The sequence below is a fragment of the Mobula birostris genome, chromosome 23 (assembly GCF_030028105.1).
Source record: "Mobula birostris isolate sMobBir1 chromosome 23, sMobBir1.hap1, whole genome shotgun sequence".
NCBI lineage: Eukaryota > Metazoa > Chordata > Chondrichthyes > Myliobatiformes > Myliobatidae > Mobula > Mobula birostris.
The window spans coordinates 18891504-18913368 of record NC_092392.1 but is presented as its reverse complement, the minus strand read 5'-3'; the positions used below and the strand labels follow the sequence as shown (position 1 = coordinate 18913368).

Here is a 21865-nt window from a genome sequence, read left to right as displayed (position 1 = left end):
TCTGATTGTCTTCTTTCTTGTGTAATTTTGTATAATCTATGTTTGTGCTTCTTGTTATGTCTCTAATGTAATGTGCCTGCGATGCTGCAACATGTTTTTCATTACGCCTTTGTACATATGCACTTGTGCGTTGACAACAAACTCTACTTTGACTTTGAGACAGTGAGAAACATCAGCTTATGTGCTATCCAAGCAGATCATTGTGCATCAAGAACATAAACAGAAAACAGAATGCAGAATCTCATGTAGGTGCAGTGGAGAAAGTGCAGTACAGGTAAGTGAATAAGGAGCAAACAACACACAAGATGCTGGAAGAACACAGGCAGCATCTGTGGAGGGAAATAGACAGTCAATGCTTCAGGTCATGGCCCTCCATGTGGACTGAAAGATAGCTGGTATAAAAAGGTGAAGGGAAGGGGTGGCAGGTGATAAGTGGATCAAGATGAGCAAATGGAAGAGAGGTGATAGGCATAAATAATAATAACATGATGATAGATAGATATAGACAGAGAGATAGATAGATATAGACAGATAGGTAGACAGACAGATAGACAGACAGATAGATAGTCAGTTGGATGGATAGATAAATAGATAGACAGATGTAAAGATAGAATGACAGATAGATAGATGGATGGATGGATAGATAGACAGACAGACAGATAATGAAGTGGAAGGACCACTCTTTGTTCTCTAGCAACAGTAGAGCCAATGTCGGACCCATGGATTCTGCACAGGTGCCTGATAGGGCAGATGACTCTATTGGCTCTTGATGAACAAGTTTGAGGGTCTCAATACCATCCAGAACACTCCTTCTCTCTGTTGAGGAGTCATGGGCTGGGATCCCCAAGTCAGTGAAGAATGATACAATTTTTCAGTGAATCTTAAAGGGTATTCTTGAACCTTTTCCTCTGTCTATATTAGCTCAGAACAGTGTGTCTAATTTAGTACTGTGGTTCTGGACAAGTGAATGATGTGTCCCACAACAAGGAGACAAATTAAGGCCTCGGCGATGGATTTGTTGGCTTAGGAGAGGATGTTGAGGTTGGTTTGCTTTTCTTGCCAGTGAATTTGCAGGGTTTGTTGAGGTTGGTTTGCTTTTCTTGCCAGTGGATTTGAGGGTTTTGCCTTTGACAACAGCAGAAGCCTGAGGCCCACTGAGGTAGAAAGTATATAAATTTAGACTAACTGAAAGTGACCATGAAACTGACAACCTTACTGCAGTCTTAAAAGAAACGTATTGTGCAATGGCAAAGATTACTAGACTCAAAACTGTAAGTTCAAAGTTCAAAGTAAACTTACTATCTATGTATGTAAATGTCACCATATTTTACGCTGAGATTCGTTTTCTTAGAGGCATTCACAGTAGAACAAAGAAATGCAATAGAATCAATGAAAAGCTACACAAATGACTGATGGGCAAAAGGAATTTCTGGATCACTAAATCCTACCCTGCAGCTAGGAATTTGACATTCAAACAAATATGGAATTTAGGTTAAACAAAAAGAGTCATCTCAGTAACCAGATAGGCCAGGAGTTGAGCTTTGTGGTGAGAGCAGATATGTTATCCCTCAGAAGCTGATCAACCAACTGTCTTCATGAGGTCTCAACACCTCTCTGTAATTGGATCCTGGACTTCTTAACAGGAAGGCCACAGTCAGTCTGTATTGGCAGAAACACCTCTAGCTCCATTATGCTGAGCACAGGCGCCTCACAGCAGTTCACACCACTAGACTCAGTTCAAACTGAGTCATCAGGTTCACTGATGACACAACAGTGGTTGGCCTCATCTGCAACGACGATAAGACGGTGTACGGAGAGGCGGTAGAGCAGCTGGTAGAATGGAGCACAACACTTGAGTCTCAACGTGGATAAGGCCAAAGAGATGATTGTGGACTTTAGGAAGGTGCAGACTGACCACTCCCCACTGCACATACATGGCTCCCCCATGGAGAGGGTTAGGAACACCAAGTTTCTGACAGTGCTCATAAAGGATGATCTCTCCTGGTCTTTCAACACCACCTCTTTGGTCAAGAAAGCACAGCAGCAGCTCCACTTCCTGAGTAGATCAAGACAAGTGAAGTTCCTGCCCCCTGTCACCAACCCCCACTCTAAAATATTTTTATAGGAACACCATCAAGAGTGTCCTAACCAGCAGCATCACCATAGAGAATTGTAACATCCGACTGCAAGTCCCTACAAGGGATTGTGAGGACTTCAGAGAGGATCATCGGGATCTCTTTTCCAGCCATCAGAGATATTTATCAGGACCACTCTGTACGCTGGGCCGTTAGCATTGCCATTGATACCTCTCATCCGTCCAACAATCTCTTTGACACCCCCCCACCCCACCATCAGGCAGGATGTACCGTAGCATTAGGACAAGAACTGTTAGGATGGGAAACAGGTTTTTCTCCCTGGCCCTCACCCTAGGTCTCGTCATACATGAAGAGCCGGTAGCATTATACTGTTTACTTTTTTAACTTGCGTTGCAAATTCAACTTACTATTTACTAATTTACTAATTTTTTTTTAATTTACTAATTTAATTTACTAATAGTAATATTACTTGATGTGTTACATATACTGAGCTGAGCACCTTGGTCCAGAGGAAAGCTGTTTTGTTTGACAGCATGCATGTTAAATGGCAACAAATTGGAACTTTTCCCCCGGAGCCTGAGCAACAATTTTCATTACAGATGGGCAGGTTAATCGAAGCTCAGGGTCACTCCCACAAAGTTATGTAGGTGTTTGACAGAGCCAACGCCCAAACTGCATTTGGCTTCTCCATTGTAGAGGAGAAATGCTATAAACACCCTTTAGATTAAAAGTCATAGTCATAGTCATACTTTATTGATCCCGGGGGAAATTGGTTTTCGTTACAGTTGCACCATAAATAATTAAATAGTAATAAAACCATAAATAGTTAAATAGTAATATGTAAATTATGCCAGGAAATAAGTCCAGGACCAGCCTATTGGCTCAGGGTGTCTGACCCTCCAAGGAAGGAGTTGTAAAGTTTGATGGCCACGGGCAGGAATGACTTCCTATGACGCTCTGTGTTGCATCCCGGTGGAATGAGTCTCTGGCTGAATGTACTCCTGTGCCCAACCAGTACATTATGTAGTGGATGGGAGACATTGTCCAAGATGGCATGCAACTTGGACAGCATCCTCTTTTCAGACACCACCGTCAGAGAGTCCAGTTCCATCCCCACAACATCACTGGCCTTACGAATGAGTTTGCTGATTCTGTTGGTGTCTGCTACCCTCAGCCTGCTGCCCCAGCACACAACAGCAAACATGATCACACTGGCCACCACAGACTTGTAGAACATCCACAGCATCGTCCGGCAGATGTTAAAGGACCTCAGTCTCCTCAGGAAATAGAGACGGCTTTGACCCTTCTTGTAGACAGCCTCAGTGTTCTTTGACCAGTCCAGTTTATTGTCAATTCGTATCCCCAGGTATTTGTAATCCTCCACCATGTCCACACTGACCCCCTGGATGGAAACAGGGGGTCACTAGTACCTTAGCTCTTCTCAGGTCTACCATCAGCTCCTTAGTCTGGTGGTAGAGCAATTGGATCCATACTTCACTTGGAAAGACTGTGCAAGTCCCTGGATGGTGGGAAGGAGTGAAAGGACATATCCAGTAACGCCTGTGGTATGGGTAATCAAGTTTAATGCTGTTGTGTACCGGTATGAACAGGCACAAAGAAAAACTTAATTGCATTAAGATTACAGGCACATAGCAGCAGAGGCATAACATTTAAAAGAAAATCATAAATCAAACAGAAATTATACAAGAAAGAGAGTTAGAACCAAAAATAGTGTAAGAGTGGATCTCATTGGCTCTCTAAGCAGCCTTGGGTCACCTGGACAAAACAAATACCTATGTCAGGATGCTGTTCATTGATCATAGCTCAGTGTTTTAACACCATCATTCCTACAATCCTGATCGATAAGCTACAGAACCTGGGCCTCTGTACCTGCCTCTGCAACTGGATCCTCAGCTTCCTAACCGAAAGACCACAATCTGTGCAGATCAGTAATATCATCACCTCGCTGACAATCAGCACTGGCGCACCTCAAGGTTGTGTACTTAGCCCACTGCTCTGCTCCCTCTTGCGTGGCTACGCACAGCTCAAATGCTATCTGTAAGTTTGCTGATGAGACAACCATTGTTGGCAGAATCTCAGATGGTGATGAGAGGGCATACAGGAGTGAGATGTACCAGCTAAATGAGTGGTGTTGAAGCAACAACCTTTCACTCAATGTCAGAGCTGATTGTGGACTTCAGAATGGGTAAGACAAGGGAACAGACACCAATCCTCATAGAAGATCAGAGTGAGCAATTTCAACTTCTTTGCTGTTAATATCTCTGAAGATCTAACCTGCTGCTAACATATCGATGCAGCTATAAAGAAGTGGCTATATTTCACTAGGGGTCTGGGGAGACTTGGTATGTCACGAGAAACACTCGAAAACTTTTTCAGAGAGTATGGAGAACAATCTTTACTGTCTGCATCACCGCCTGGTATGGGGGGGGGGGTTGTAGCTAATACTGCACAGGATCGAGGTGAGCTGCTGAAAGTTGTAAAACTAGACAGAGAGCCTCACGGGCACTACAACGGTAAACAGCGAGGCCGCGCCCCCGGGCATGTGACCGGCGGCCGGGTCGCGTCACGCGTGTGTGGGGTGGGGTGCGCGTGCGCGGAGGGGCGGGTCCGGGTCGTCCGCTTGTTGGGGGCTGGTGTGGACGGACAGGGCGGCGGGTGAGACGTGGGTTACGGCTGCGGGGAGACAGAGGGTGTCGGTGCCGGGAGGGGCGAGTCTGGCTCGGTTCACAGCGGAGGTGTTTTGTCCTCCTCGCTCTCCCCACCCCCGGGAGTGGTGTTTGGAGCCCGTCCTCCTGTCCGCCGGTTGAGGGAGCGACGTGCGGGCACATTGCGGGACGGGCGGGAGAGCGGCCTGGTTTGTGGGGTGGGGGGTGCGTTGGGAGGGGGTGGTAGCCTCTTTCCCTCCCCCGGTCGCCGAGTGTCACTGCGTTATAAGAAACAGAAAGCGAAAGTGGCTGCTCGAGCGGAAACTTCACCTTCATTTCAGCTGTGGCTCGGGATTCACTCCCTCTCTGCTGTCCTCTTGTATGACAATCCCAAAACAGAACTGTTTTACGGACGTTTAGCGCCTGCCTATTATAGAGTATGCACTGCCCAACCTGATGGGGAAGGTCGGTTCAGCTGGAGTTCACGTTGCGTCTGTTTGGAAACTCTGCTGCGTCATCGCCTTGTTGGTCCTGTGCTGCATGTCAGTTCATGATTCAGAGGAGTCACTTCTCTATTTTTGAACCTTCCTTTCAGAGTAGAGCAAAACAACGATGACTACTAACCACAATCACAGCCTTCAGGCTGTTAATGGTACCGTAAACATCAATGGTCCTCATTCTTTGGATTCCTGCACCCCGGAAGAAACGTTGAGAGTGATGGAAGAACTGATTAAGGAGAACAATGAATTAAAAGGTGCTCTGTTGTTATAATTGTCTTTTATTTGCAGACACGTTTCTGATCTTGATGCTGTTGGCTAATTAGATTATAAAATTTAGGAATGATATTTATTGGAAGACTTATTGACTTCTGTTCTGCTATTCTGGTAATGAACGTGCTATTCTAATTTTATTTCTCAGTTTGTTAGTTTACCATACACAAATTAAAACTTAGTTATTTGGCGTTTCACTTTCAAGGGAGTGTCAGGTTAATGTCTCAAATAATACTGAGGGAGCGCACAGGCCAATGGTGGGTTAATGGGAACTTGGCAAGTCTGGCATGTATTGTGAAAATTGTGAGATACCGTGGTTAGCGTCACTCTTATCACAGCTCCGGTCATCAGAGTTTAATTCCAGTGTCCTCTGTAAGAAAGTTTGCATATTTCATTCCCCTGTGCACCTGGCTCCAGTTTGGTCCCACAGTTCAACAACATACTGGTTGGCAGGTTAATTAGTTATTGTAAATTGTCCTGTTAAATCAGTGGGTTGCTGGGTGGTGCAGCTTGATGGGCTGGATGGGCCTATTCTGAATTGTATCTGTACTTCTTAAAAAATAAAACTTCTGGTGTAGTTTGTCTAATTTTTTATCTATATAGAGGCTGCAGAAAACCTGTTTATCGAAGAGCTGAAACAAGTAATGTCAGGCTTGTTTATTTTTAATAGAAGTCATTGTTGCTCTTGGGCAGTTTATAGTAATTATCCAATGTATGTTTGTATCAGTTGTGTGCACATTAAGGAGGATTACTTCACCATAGAGCTGTGGGCTATTAAGTACTGTAGGTGAAACAATTTCATGGGTCCCATGGTAGTGTAGCAGTTAGCGCAACGTTGTTATATCTTGGGGCATTACCTTGGTGTGCGGGTTTCAATTCTGATGGCGTCTATATGAAGTTTATATGTCCCTCCCATGAGTATGTGCGTTTCCAGTTTCCTCCCACATTCCAAAGATGAACCACTTAGTAGATTAATTGGTCATTGTAAATTGTTCTGAGATGTCACTCTGAAGTGGCTTCTTTAACTCATATGTTTTGGTCCTGTCCTCTTTTGGAAAAATATTGGAAAAACATTTTTGGTATTATTTCAACAGTTCTATGCTTTGATTTAAAACCCTATCCTATTATGGCAATCTTTGGATTGCCAATGGTAGAACATAGATCTTTATCTTCTTTAGCCTCTTGAATGATAGCTTTTGTTACTTTAATGGCGAGAAGATCTATTTTGTTGAACTGGAAGGAAATTAATCCTCCAACTACATTCCAATGGTTTTCTCAAACCATATTAAGTTTAAATTTAGAAAAAGTTAGAAGTGATATTTTTGATCCTTCGGTTAAATTTGAAGATACTTGGAAACCTTTTATGCAACATTTTCATATGATATAATCTGACCTTTCTGAATCTTTTTTCTAAAATTATATGATGAGAGGAGCGGAATTAGCGACATTATGGATCTTGTCTGATACAAGTTGTTGGTCTAGCCCTGTTTTGCCTTTTTTTTGGGGTTTTTTTCTCTTTTTCTTTTGGGGGTTTTTTTGTTTATATATTTTTTCTTTTTATTTCTTTGTTAATGTTTAATCTCATTATGAGTTTGGAAGTCTTATTTCTATGTTACTTAAAATTCATTTTGTATATGCTGATGAACATTTTTCCAATCTCTTTATACCAACTTTGTTATTGAGTTTATAATTTTGAAAAATTAATAAAAAGAGTTAAAAAGAAAAAAAATTGTTCTGTGATTAGGCTGGGGTTAAATAGGAAAGTTGCTGGGCAGTGTGATTCATCGGACCAGAAGGACCTGTGCCATGCTGTACCTCTCAATAAAATGGCAATTGTATCGGCTGTGGCTATTTCATTTATTGTTAACAATTCAATGAATTCTTGAACCTGTGAAGTAATGTAGAAAGTTTAGTACATTAGATACATCACTGTAGTCAGGTTTATAAATGGAGCAATAAGCATCTAAAGTAGTTTTAGAATGCAAGTCTTCATACATTGTTTGGTTATAACTGCTGGTAAACAGAAGCTGAAGTCTTCAGTTGATAAAGGTGAGTGCTGTAGTTTTAATGTGCAGTCCTGGTGGATGGCACAGGTAAATCTGCAAGTTAGTAGACTGGGTGAAGTTATTGTTATGGCAGGGGGAGGAAGGAGGAGTGGATTTAATAGTGTAGTAGTTAACACAATCACTTTACAGCACCAGTGATCATCCTCAGGATTTGATTCCTGCTGCTGTCTGTATGTTCACACTATGACCACATGGTTTCCTCCAGGTGCTCCATTTCCAAAGATGTAGGAGTTAGGGTTAGTAAGTTGTGAGCATGCTATGTTGGAGTCAGAAGCATCATGACATTTACGGGATGTCTCTCACAAATCCTTGCTGACTTGATTTTATGCAAATGACACATTTCACAATATGTTTTGATGTACATATAGTGGCAAATAAAGATAATCTTATGTTATAATCTTATCTTAAAATATAATGGTCATTATCCTTCAAGAATCTCTGTTCCTTTATTATCAAATCAGTTGGGCATCAGTCACAAGATTGCTTGTTTACTTGACCCTGAAAAATACTGTTGAAGCAATTACCAACTATTGCTCTGTAGAACTTCTTGCTTTGAAAAATATGACAAAATCATCAGTTTGCTTTATAGTTCTATACTTAGTTCAGACAACATGTATGAGAAAACTATCGTTTAACACGAGGTTTTGCAGATGCTGGAAATCTAGAGCAACACACAAAATGTTGGAAGAACTCATTGGGTCATAGTGAAAGGGTTATATGGAGGAAATAAGCAGTCAACTTTTTGTGCTGAGACCCTTCATCAAGACTGAAAGGAAGGGAGAAGGTGGTCTGGGGAGGGGAAATACAGGCTGACCTGTGATATATGGTTAACCCTCTGAAAAATTCTTTAAAATGTTATCAAGAAAAAATACCGATGAGGATACAAGTTTTCTTCTTAGATAAGAACAGTGACATGGTTAGATTTGATTTGTAGTTCAGGATATTTTAATCACTCTGCACCCCAAAATCTGGTCTCAAAGTTTAGGTAACTGGGTAGCTTTTTGAACTTGTGTGTACACACCAGAATATGGTTTAGTTCTATATCGGTTTTGATTTGGCATTTGTACAGCATTATAAAACTTTATAGTTTGCATTTATGCAAATTTGAAGTGGATTTCAAAAGAATTTGTGGGTGCTGGAATCAATGCCTTTTCGTTTGGTAGTGTTTTTTTTTACTATTTTACAACATCAAGGAACCCTCTAAGCCAGGGCTCCCAACCTTTTTAAAGCCATGAATCCCTGCTATTAACCGAGTGCTTTGTGATTCCCAGGTTGGGAAACCCTGCTTTAAACAGATTATTTTCCACAAGTTTGCAGAAATATCTTTCCAATTACATTCATTAAATGCTGTTTAATTAAATTACTGATTTATGTCCTGCAGAAGCCATTAAACAAACAAACCATGCCATGAAGGAACGCTATGAAGAACTTGCAACTTGGCGTGAGAAACAGAAAGTAGAACGGGAGTGTATCCTGCAAAAGTTTGAGGAGGCTAAACAAAAATTAACAACTTTGACTGAAGAGAATGAAGCCTTGAGGAAATCTCAAGTGGAAAATGCAGACAGTTCACAGGTATGCACAATGGCTATTGTTTAAGCTTATTGTCATTTAAACTATTTACATATATCTGCCAAATGGAATAATGTTCCTCTAGATCAAGGTGCACAACACATGGCGTATAACTCAAACACAACAAATAAAGTAATATTACCACAAATTAAACAAATAAGGTGCATAAGGTTAATGCTGGAAATCATTGGCAGGTCAAGCATAATCAGTGAAACATAGAAAACCTACAGCACAATACGGGCCCTTCCGCCCACAATGCTGTATCGAACATGTACTTTAGAAATTAGTTAGGGTTACCCATAGCCTTCTATTTTTCTAAGCTCCATGTACCTATCCAAGAGTCTCTTAAAAGACCTATTGTATCCGCCTCCACCACCATTGCGGGCAGCCAACTCCGTGCGTATCACCATTCCCTGCGTAAAAAAAATTTAAAAAAAACACTTGCCCCTGACATCTCCTCTGTACCTACTTCCAAGCACCTTAAAACTGTGCTCTCTCGTGTTCTCCATTTCAGCCTTGGGGGTGGGGGGGGAGCCCCTGACTATCCACATGATCAATGCCTCTCATCATCTTATACACTTCTATCAGGTCACATCTCATCTTCCGTCACTCCAAGGAGAAAAGGCCAAGTTCATGCAACCTATTCTCATAAGACATGCTCCCCAATCCAGGCAACATCCTTGTAAATCTCCTCTGTACCCTTTCTATAGTTTCCACATCCTTCCTGTAGTGAGGTGACCAGAACTAAGCACAGTACTCCAGGGTCCTATATAGCTGTAACGTTACCCTTTGGCTCTTGAACTTAATCCCACGGTTGATGAAGGCCAAAACCCACAGTCAACCTGCGCAGCAGCTTTTAGTGTCCTATGGACTTGGACCCCAAGATCCTCTGATCCTCATCGCTGCAAAGAGTTTTACCATTAATACTATATTCTGCCATCATATATGACCTACCAAAATGAACCACCTCACACTTATCTGGGTTGAAATCCATCTGTCACTTCTCAGCCCAGTTTTACATCGTAACGGTGTCCCGCTGTAACCTCTGACAGCCCTCCACACTATCCACAACACCCCCAACCTTTGTGTCATCAGCAAATTCACTAACCCATCCCTCCAATTCTTCATCAGGTCATTTATAAACATCATGAAGAGAAGGGGTGTCAGAACAGATCCATGAGGCACACCACTGGTCATTGACCTCCATGCAGATTATGACCTGTCTATAACCATTCTTTGCCTTCTGTGGGCAAGCCAATTCTGGATCTACAAACCTAGGTCCTCTTGGATCCCATGCTTCCTTACTTGCATGGGGTACCTTATCAAATGCCTTGCTGAAATCCATATACGCTACATCCACTGCTCTACCTTCATCAATGTGTTTAGTCACATCCTCAAAAAATTCAATCAGGCTCGTAAGGCACGACCTACCTTTGACAAAGCCATGCTGGCTATTCCAAATCATATTATGCTTCTCCAAATGTTCATAAATCCTGCCTCTCAGGATCTTCTCCGTCAACTTACCAACCACTGAAGTAAGACTCACTGGTCTATAATTTCCTGGGCTATCTCTACTCCCATTCCTGAATAAGAGAACAACATCCGAAACCCTCCAATCCTCCAGAACTTCTCCCGTCCCCATTGTTGATGCAAATATTATTGCCAGAGGCTCAGCAATCTCCTCCCTCACTTCCTACAGTAGCCTGGGGTACATCTCGTCCGGTCCCGGTGACTTATCCAACTTGATGCTTTCCAAAAGTTCCAGTGCATACTCTTTCTTAATGTCTATATGCTCAAGCTCTTCAGTCCACTGTAAGTCATCCTTACAATCGCCAAGGTCCTTTTCCGTAGTGAATACTGAAGCAAAGTATTCATTAAGTATTTCTGCTACCACCTCCATTCACACTTGATTGGTCCTGTTCTCTCGCATCTTTTCCTCTTGCTCTTCGCATACTTGTAGAATGCCTTGGGGTTTTCCTTAATCCTGCTCGCCAAGGCCTTCTCATGGCCCCTTCTGGCTCTCCTAATTTCATTCTTAGGCTCATTACTGCTAGCCGTCTAATTTTCTAGATCTCTGTCATTACCTAGTTTTTTGAACCTTTCGTAAGCAAAAATAACTACTTCAAACATTATTTTATGAGAATTGCCTTACAGTATTAATTCAAAGTTCAAAGTAAATTTCTCATTAAAGTGCATATAAGTCACCCTGAGATTCATTTTCCTGAGAAATGACATTCCTCCAGACCATGGTACATACACAATGCATATATCACACTCAGTACAAACAACAAAATATTACCACAAGCAAGTTAATAAATTATAATTAAAAATGAATGTGAAGTGTGCAGCACAGGTAAACAGTAAACAGCAAGCTGTCCTCCTGGGGAAGATGATGTTACCCAGTTTGGCAGGCCTAGTCCTGATGCTCCTGTATCTCTTTCCTGATGGTAGTGAATCACAGAGATTGTGGGATGGATGGTAGGGATCTTCAGTGCTTTGGGCCCTTTATATTCAATGTCCCCAGTAAATGCTGCTGTTGTACAACCACTGTTTATTCAAGAGCGAATTTGATGGTGCGGTTTAAGCTGGGTCTGGCAGTGCAGTCATGAGTCAACAGCGGGCCAAGCACACAGCCCTGGGGCAGGGGCACCAGTGCTCAACATGTTGGATTGCTGCCAACTTGGATTGATTGAGGTCTTTCTTCCAAGAAGTCCAAGATCCTGTTACAGAGAGGGATGTTGAGTGCCAATGAGGATAATAGTTTGGCATGGACTAGATGGGCTGAAGGGCCTATTTCAGTACTTTAGTGCTCTGACTCGAAATCTGCTTTCTATCTAAAACTCGATGCTTTGGCATCCAGGGTTTCTTCAATAATAGATAGTGGAGTAATACTTTACATGGCCTTTTGGAATCATTGGACTTTGAACTCAATTTCTTCCAATTAGGCAATACTAATACTTTGTAATTTGTCAGATTTTAATTTAAAAATGTACATTTTTAATCTCACAGGGAATATCCAAAGATGACTTGCTCAATAAAAGTATGAGTTCTAATCTGGTGGAACAGGATGTTCAACATCTGAAAGCACAGATTCACAGACTGCAGACAGAGAAAACTGATTTGGTAGCCATGAATTCAGAACTCCTTGTGAAGCTGGGTACTGCATCGTCAGAAGATTCATTTGTTGAAATTCGAATGGTGGTATGTGGAAAAACTTGTCTGGAAATACATGTAACACTCTAGTTAAGAGTTTTACTGCTACACTGTGGGTATTTCATTTTGGCAGTTCTGAAAGAGCACTCCACTCTGCTTTCAGCCTGCTTGGGTTTGGGCTAAAATAAAAGGCTTTGTTAAACTTAGGAATGTTGTGTCAGCCAATCAAAATGGTGGAATTGGGTGAAGGTTCTAGAGAACGCTGGGCTGAGAGGCTTTTGTGACCAACTCTGGTGTGGGTCAAGATCTTATTGGCAGGAGCTGACAGAAGACAGGAGGGAAGATGGCCTGTTGCAAAGGGTGCTTTGTGCAGGTGAATGGCTTCAAGAAGGAAGGACCAATACACCCGTGGGAGAGCCTGTTTGTTCGAGGTAGATTTTGAGCGACATTCAGAAGGTGTGAGCTTTCACACAGACTAAGGGTCTAGCATGTGGGTTAAAGACAACTTCAACTTCAGCTCTGACTTGTGTGCACATTTGGACTGGGTTAATTGTAATGGGCCTTTTTAATTATTTTTCTTTTTTTCCTATTAACTGTTCGATTAAAGCCGACATTTGTAAGTATATATTTATCATTGTATGCAGTGTATAATCAGATATTGCATGCTGATGAGGGCAGTAATACACAGTATTCACACAGGTCAGGGTTTGGGTGGGTGAGACATCTCCAACTTCCTGGTTTTGGTGGGATCCAAGTCATACTGGCCCTAGAAGTACGGAGTCTGAAAAAGGTGGTTTTTCTCACCTCTTGAGTCCAGTGGCTGTTAGTGAGGGGCTAATGAGCAGTGTTTCCAGAAATGCCTGGTACAAAGGGGGTTCATACAGAACATGTTAGATTGTAAAATGTATAAGGAACAGGCACAAGGATCAGCTTACGGGCCCTTAAAGCCTGAACCACCATTCAGTTAAGATGATGGTTGATCCAACTGTCTGAACTGTACTTTCTCACTCTTCCCAATTCCATTGCAGACATTGAAGGTAAGTGTCTGTTAGTCACGATTTGTATATTCAGTCATTACACAGCTTTTTTTTTTTAACTCTCTGGGATAGAGGATTGTAAAATTCACAATCCACAATCCTCTATGTTTTTGAGCTCAAGAACTATGAACTAATGTTGCAGCTCTATAAAAACCTTGGTTAGACCACACCTGCAGTATCATCTTCAATTCCGGTTGCCTCATTATAGGAAGGATGTGGAAGCTTCAGAGAGGGTGCAGAGGAAATTTTCCAGGGTGCTTCCTGGATTAGTGGCCATGCCTTATGAGGATAGGATGAGCAAGCTAGGGGAGCGAAGGAGGATGAGGGGTGATTTGAGGTGTATAAAAGAAAAAGCATAGATCAAGTAGATAGCCAGAGACACTCTCACAGGGTGAAGTGGCTAATATGAGGCGGCATAATTTTAAGGTGATTGGAGGAAAGTATAAGGGGCATGTCAGAAGTAAATTCTGCATACAGAAAGTGATTGGTGCATGCAACATCCTGCCAGAGGTGGTGGCAGAGGCAGACACATCAGGAACATTTAATAAACTCTTAGATAGGCACACAGATCATAGAAAAGTGGAGAGCTATGTAAGGAGGAAGGGTTAAATTGACCTTAGAGTGGATTAAAAGGTTGGCACAACATCACAAATTGAAGGGCATATACTGTATGTTCTACAGTACTGCTCAAAAATCTTAAGCATCCTAGATTTTTCATATAAAATTTGTTTTATGTGTTTATTTTTTGTCTTCTGCATTAGCATGGAGGTATAAAAGAGCAAGTTTTAGATTTCCAAACATTTATTTTCCAAAAAATTAAATGTTAGAGAAATTTTTGTATTTTGTTAAAGAAAGTAACACATTAAGTGACAGACCACTTATCAAATGCAAATGTGATGACATTGAAATTATGTAGATCAATGACATAATGAGTTAAGTGAACTAAACTGATAAACTAAAACAGAAACGGGTGTAGAAGGAATCAAACTAGGCGAAGGCCAACCAGACTAAAAGGTGTGGTTATGGCAGGTATGATAGTTTATCCTTTAAATCATGAATTCTTACACCTGTCACATACCCCGTAATGGGTTAAAGAATCAGCAGAAAGGGAAAACACCTGGGAGTCTGGTATTGCTGTTAACTAACGCTCGTTTATTAGTAACTAGGCAATACTGTAATATAAAATCAGATCAATCAAACAGGTTAGCAAAGTTCATGCATATTTAAGTTTCTATAAATATAGAAACCAAGCTTCTTCAAGCCTAGGGGGTAAATGAATACAGTCTTACGATTATGGGTAAAGGAAATCAGTTCAGTTCGTGGTATTTGGTTGAGTAGTGATGGGGAGAGAGAGAGAGAGAGGTGTCTAGTTCTTCAGGTGAGCTGATGCCATTGATCTTCCCGTTGTCCTCTGAAACTTTCAAGTTAGCCAAACTTGTCCAACTCAGGAGTACTGTCTTCAAGTGATAGTCTACCAACTCAGGCAAAGGTTAGACACGCTGGTAGGCTCCACAGGGTCGCTCTTTCACGCACCAGTAATCACAGATCGATCCTTCACGATGGACCACACCTTAGTGCGACTGTGTGTCCTGTGAAACAAGCAATTACGCTGGTTTAAATACTGTTGTGCTGAACACCAGCTGTCCATCAAGTAGCTTCTCCCTTCTCTCTCTGTAGGAACTCAGAAGCTGGCAGTGTCCTTACAGAAATCCCAAACTGTGAGCAGTCTTCGTGTCTGTGTCTCTGTCTCTCTCTCTGTCTCTCTCTCTATCTCTTTGTTTGTGCTGTATAGCTGCACGCTCCCTCTCTTTTTAAAAGCACAGTCCATAATGAATAACTCAGGATATCGTCACACCTCCCTCCTTTTGGGAAAAATTTTGATCAAGGAGCAAAATTTTTAGTTTAACTGTAGATTACAAAGTTTGAAACAATACATGTATAGTTATCAGATAACAGAGCAAAACATGTATAACTTCTAACTTAACATCTGGATAAACAATCAGCTATAATATTGTCAGTACCTTTCACATGTTTTATTTTCAGTCATATTCTTGCAAGATCAGACTCCAGTTTAATAACCTTCTATTCTTATCCTTCATCTTAGTTAGAAACACTAATGGATTGTGATCGATATAAATCACCATTGGTTTCTGGACAGGACAAACATAGATCTCAAAATGTTGTAAAGCCAGAATAAGTGATAGCAACTCCTTTTCAACAGTGGAATAGTTCTTCTGGTGCACATTACATTTCTTTGAGAAATAAGCTACAATGTCATTCTCACCCTTCTGTAACAGTACTGCCCCAGCAGCTTCGTCCCTAGTGTCTGTCGCTATAGAGAATGGTTTTGAAAAATCAGGTGCTTTGAGCACAGGATGGTAACACGATAGTTTTTAGTCATTCAAAGGCTTCCTGGCAAAGCTCACTCCATACAAATCTTTCACTCTTCCCTAGGAGTTTCGTTAGGGGGAAAGCAATATCTGCGAAGTTCTTACAAAACTTATGGTAATATCCAACCATTCCCAAAAACCTTCTTAAAGCCTTCTTGACCATCGGAATGGGAACCTCAGCAACAGCTTGAACCTTGGCCTGCACAGGAGCCAGTTGGCCCTGGCCTACTATGTAGCCAAGCTAAGTAAGAGTAGCATGCCCAAACTCACTTTTAGCAAGGTTCGCAGTAAGATTGGCCTCGAAAAGCCTAACAAATAGTTTTTCTACATCAGCAATATATTCTTCTCACGTGTCATTCCATACAACCAAATCATCAGTATAAGTCCCTATATTTTCTAAACCTGGAATCACCGAAGTGATCATCCTTTGGAACGTCCCTGGAACATTTTTCATCCCAAAGGGCAAGACATTATACTCAAACAGCCCAGATGGTGTTACAGATGCTGAGATTTCTCTAGCGCTCTCTGTCAAGGGAACACACCAGTATCCTTTTAGCAAGTCAATTTTTGTGAGGTATTTAGCCTTTCCCACTGTATCAATACAGTCATCGACTCTTGGAATAGGATAAGCATCTGTTTTGGTTACTGCATCAACTTTCCTGTAGTCAGTACAGAATCTCATGCTGCCGTCCGTTTTAGGCACAATAATGAAGAGTCACGCCCAGTCCGAGGTAGATTGCCTAATGATACCGGTTGCTAGCATGTACCCAATTTCTTGTTCCACCATTTTAGTTTTTTCTAAATTCGTTCTGTAGGGATGTTCGGCTGTTTGATCGGCTTGGCTGAGCCTGCAATGATGTCATGCACTGCAGCTATGCACCGTCTGGGGACATCAGGAAACAAATCCTCATAATTGCCAATTAGTTCTTTCAATTGTTTTTGCTGTGCAGGCTCCAAATGATGGATCTTGTTATTAATGTTTTTCGAAACAATTGAATTCTCGAGCCTGGTTGAGACTATATTCAGTTTGCTAAAATTATCTGGTATCTGATTACCAGCCTCCACGACTCCATTTGTTTTCATAACAGTACTCACAGGTGCTATCTCCGAGTCATAATAATAAGGCTTTATCATATTTACGTGCACCATTTGAGTTGCCTTCCTCCAGTCAGGAGTCTCAGCAACATAATTCAGAGTGTCAATTTTCTTAATTATCTGGTATAGTCCATGACATTGCGCTTGGAGGGGGTTGGTCAAAAGTGGGAACAAGACCAAGACTTTATCTCCAACCTGAAACACCTGTTCCCTCACTTTCCTATCATACTAGTGCTTCATCTTAATTTGAGAGTTCTGCAAATTGTGCTTTGCAAGGTCACAAGCCTTGTTAAGCCTATCGCGAAACACCAAAACATAATCCAGCACACTGACACATACTTTCGGATCAGACCACTGTTCTCTGAGCAAGGTCAAAAGTACTCTGGGCCTGTGACCGAAAACAAACTCAAATGGACTAAACCCCAATGATTCTTGAATTGAGTCTCTTAACAGCAAAGAGAAGTAAATATATTCCTTCATCCCAGTCCCTGTTATTCTCATAGCAGTAGGTGTTAATCATTGTCTTTAAAGTGGAATGGAACCTTTCCAAGGCTCCTTGGGACTCTGGGTGGTGTGCAGTTGACACAATTTGTTTAGCCCCCAGCTCAGAAACTATTTGCTGGAATACTCCCGATATAAATTTAGTGCCCTGGTCAGACTGAATTTCTCTGGGCAAACCAACTGTAGTGAAAAGCAGAGCCTTCACCACTGTTTTAGCCCTAATATTTTGCAGAGGAACTGCCTCGGGGAACCTAGAAGCAGCACACATTATAGTTAACACATACTGATGGCCAGCTGCAGTCTTTGGCAGTGGCCCAACACAATCCACTATAATTTGGGAAAATGGTTCACCAAAAGCAGGTATTGGCCAAAGTGGAACTTCTGGGATGGTCTGATTAGGTTTTCCCACCAACTGGCAGGTATGGCAAATTTTGCAATAATTCACAGTATCCTTCCTCACATTGGGCCAATAGAATTCTCTCATAATCCTGTGCACTGTTGTCTTTACCCCAAAATGTCCACCTGAAGGGTTATCATGGGCCAGGTTTAAAATTTCAGCCCTGTAAACTTTTGGAACCACTACCTGGTGCACAATAGCCCAGTCCTCACTTGCGGGCACAGTGGTTGGTCTCCACTTCCTCATTAACACCCCATCTTTAAGGTAGTATTCCACAGACTCTTTCTGAATCTCAACCTCAGAGAGAGCTGTCTCCCTTAAAGCCACAATTTCAGAATCTCGCTTCTGTTCCTCTGTGAATTCCTTTCTAGATAAGGACAAGCCTTTCACATCAGCCTTACTACCCTCTAAGTCCTGTTGGAATAGGGAAGGTAGAAAAGTCTCTGATAAATCATCAGGGGCATCAACAGACTTTTTAGACATGCTTCGAGTTACTGCGCATGCGGGGTGAACATCAGTATCTATGGGTGGGTCCTCAGCAGCAGCAGGCTTGTTAGTTAGCTGAACTGGATAAACATCCCCACCTGCAAGGTCATTGCTGAGCAATACATCAACATTGTCTATCGGTAACTCAGATCGTACCCCTACCTTGGCAGTACCCTATCTTGGTATTGATACCAAGTCCCATTTCAAAACTATGTTATGCAAAGGGACGGCCTCAATCCCTTTTCCAATACCTCTGATAACATTCACTTCACCAGTCTCTGTCTCAGAACCGAATTCAAGAACATTCTTTAATATCAGTGACTGAAAAGCCCCAGTACCTCGCCAGATTCTCACTGGAACCGGGGGTGACCCCTCCTTCACAGACACAAATCCATTTGAAATACACTGCTGCAATCCTTCTTGAACTCAGTCAGACTCCTCCTTCAGTAGTGTCTTAACCGACTGAACACAAGCATTTGGGGTTGTTGCCTTTTCTTTTTTGTTATCCCTTTTTTGAGCAAAACAATTAGCTGCTACATGACCGGGCTTCTTACGATAGTAACACGTTAAACTGGGAAATTTTCCCCTCAACTGCTTTCTTTCCTCCTTACTTTTGTCACTAGTCCCCGGCTTACTTTCTGGTTTATCCGGTGGTTATCTGTATTCCCTTTTGGTAACTCCTTTTCGAGAAAACCCGAACCTTATAAGTTAGGGCATACTTGTTTGCTAATCTAGCAGCCTCTGACAGGGTCGCTGCCGCTTTCTCATCTAAGTACGTCCTTATACCATCAGGGACGCAACCTTTAAACTGTTCAATCAATATCAACTCTTTCAGGTTGTCAATATTCTCACTTGCCCCTTTTGAGGTACACCAACGATCAAAGTACACCTGCAACTCACGGGCAAACTCATGATACGTGCAGTCCCAAGGCTTCCTCAAATTTCGGAACCTTTGCCTATACGCCTCGGGAACCAACTCATAAACTTGAAGTACAGCACCTTTCACTGTATCATAATCATTTGCGTCTACAACAGACAATGCAGAATATGCTCGTTGAGCCTTCCCCTTAATCACACTTTGTAACAGAACAGCCCACTGATCTCTCGGCCACTGCTGATTTATGGCCACTTTTTCAAAATGCAGGAAATACCTATCAACTTCTGTTTCCTCAAATGGAGGTACCAACTTAATTTCTTGGCTCACATGAAATTTTGTCACCTGTTCATTACCAAGGCTTGGCACTTGACCTCCATGCTGCAATATCTCCCTCTCAAAATCTCTCTGTTTATCAGCCTCGAACCATTTTAATTGCAATTCATGCTCCATTTTTAATTCTGTCAACTGAAGCTGAAACTCAGCCTCAGTAGGCTTACCTTCCGCGAACATTTTCAACACATCCTCAGTAAATTGCTTCATCGAAATATAATATTCATCTATTTTTCTTTAAATTTCTATCTTGGTCATACCCTTCTTTACCATCTTTAAGTTCCAGTTCCTCAACAATTTTCCGCAACTCATCCTTTTTAGCTCCCTTCAAAACCACAGAGTCTGGCCCTGCCAGAAAATCCTGAACATTCATGTCTGCTGTTTTCCCACATGACCAAATCAAAAGGTATTTTCCCCAATCAATTGGATTAAGCCCCCAACCAATTTGTTCAAATCCTGGACGAGCTCCCAATAGCAAGAGTGAGCACAGCAACAAGACACAAGGTGGTCTTCCTGCATTAGCAAGGTGTCTTCCAAGCAAACATTTTGCAGCAGACATCTTCTAGATATGCTGGATAAGCTCTTCTTAAGAGGCATAAAGAAACAGGCAAGTCTGAGGACCAGAAACGCAATGGTCAGCCAAGGAAGCTGAGTGCAGCTGACAAGATGCAGCAAATTGATGTCGCTTCTAAATTGGAAGAAGTCCAGCATGCTATTAGCTTTAAACTCACAGAAACCACTGGAAGCCAAGTACACATCTCTACAGTCCAGAGAAGTCTTATCAAAAATGGCCTTCGTGGAAGGGTTGCTGCCAAAAAACTATCCTTCCAAAGTGGAAACAAAGCCAAAAGAGTCACCTATGCACAAAAATACTGAGCAATGGCAGCAAGTGCTCTGGACCGACGAGTCAAAGTTTGAATTTTTTGGCTCAAGCAGGAGGCAGTTTGTCTGTTGAAGAGCTGGAGAGTGCGACGTGGATGAGTGCCTGCAGCTAAGAGTGACACAACGGAGGCTTCCTGCAGGTTTGGGGCTGAGTTTCTATAAATGATGATCTGGTTGGAATTAATGGAATCATCAGTGCTGAGAAGTACAAGCAGATCCTCATCCATTGCACAGTACCCTCAAGGAGGCATATGGTCAGTCCTAGCCTCATTCTGCAGAAGGATAATGACCCCAACCACAAGGCCAAGGTCATAAAGAACTATTAGTGAAAAGAACAAGGGGCTCTGCAACAGATGTTATGAACTCTGATCTCAACATGATCAGAGTTTGCGGAAGAACTGTGGTGGGTTTTCTAAAATATTTGGAAAAACCTACCAGCTGATTTGAATTAGATTTCTTTTACTGTTTACTGCTCTCTATTGTATTTTTGATATTTAGAAACTTTTCCTTATTTTTGAAAGTATCTTCGCTTTACAGTACTTTTTTTTACATGTGCCCAAGACTATTGCACAGTATTGTATATCCCCTTGGAGTCTTTGTTTCCTTCTATGCTAATACTAGAACTGGATGGATGCAAAATAGTTTATATTCGGTTCTTGTTCAATTTGAGCTGAGTCTGTCATATCACTGTAATTACAGATGTTGAATAATGCCAGTGTAACAGGTTTATGAAGTGTGAAAGGCCAGACCTGGAACCAACCCGGGTTATTCTTTCTATAACATTTTGCTTATTTTAGAAAGGTATTTAATGCAAATAGCTAAAGGACGTGATTGGAAAAGGAGAGTATAAACATGAGAAAGTCTGCAGATGCTAGAAATCCAAAGCAACACAAACAAAATGCTGGAGGAACTCAACAAGTCAGGCAGCATCTTTGGGAATGAATAAGCAGTCGACATTTCGGACTGAGACCCATCTTTGAATGTTGTTCATTCAAAGCTACCTGTTCATTCAGTTGGACTAATTGAGAGCAGTTTGGGACCAGAAAGGAGTACTAGAAATTTAAAAAAAAAAACACAACCTAATCTCAGCTCATTGATCAACTCTGTTCATGGGTTCAGTGCCTGTGCCTTGGAGGTCGGCAACTGACACAGCCACCTGCCTACTCTACCACTGAACCAGCACTGAGTCCAAGGGCAGAGCACAAACATCCTGAAAGGAGGATTTAAAACTAATGATACATTGCTTCTAGTAATTTAAATTATTTCAGTGTTTTAAAAAATATATATTCTCGTTGACATTCTTTGAACTGCTCTTAAAGTCTGTTAACATCCAGAGACTTTTAAAGGCACTTTGGGTCTCTGGCCATGAGTTGTCAAAAGACCATTCTTTGGTGCGTTTTAGTGCTAAAGCATTGGTCTGTTGCCTGAGATCCATTCAGCCCTTGTGGACTATACTGCTTTCCAGGGTGATTGTGACAGCTAGGTTCTGGCTATTAGTACAAACCACAAATACCAAATGTGACCATGGCAAAAGTATTGAGGTGCTGAGT

The 21865-nt window shown here is 41.8% G+C and overlaps 1 protein-coding gene across 1 annotated transcript in view; it reads left to right on the top strand.

Annotated features, from left to right (window-relative positions):
- The first annotated feature begins 4707 nt into the window (after positions 1 to 4707).
- The window catches only part of optn (optineurin), a 48973-nt gene continuing 31815 nt past the window's right edge, over positions 4708 to 21865 (top strand). The window contains exons 1-4 of the mRNA XM_072241580.1: positions 4708 to 4772; positions 5358 to 5516; positions 8980 to 9170; positions 12177 to 12368. Coding sequence (XP_072097681.1) covers positions 5375 to 5516; positions 8980 to 9170; positions 12177 to 12368 — 525 coding nt within the window. The 5' untranslated portion in view covers positions 4708 to 4772; positions 5358 to 5374. The remainder of the gene's footprint in view (positions 4773 to 5357; positions 5517 to 8979; positions 9171 to 12176; positions 12369 to 21865) is intronic.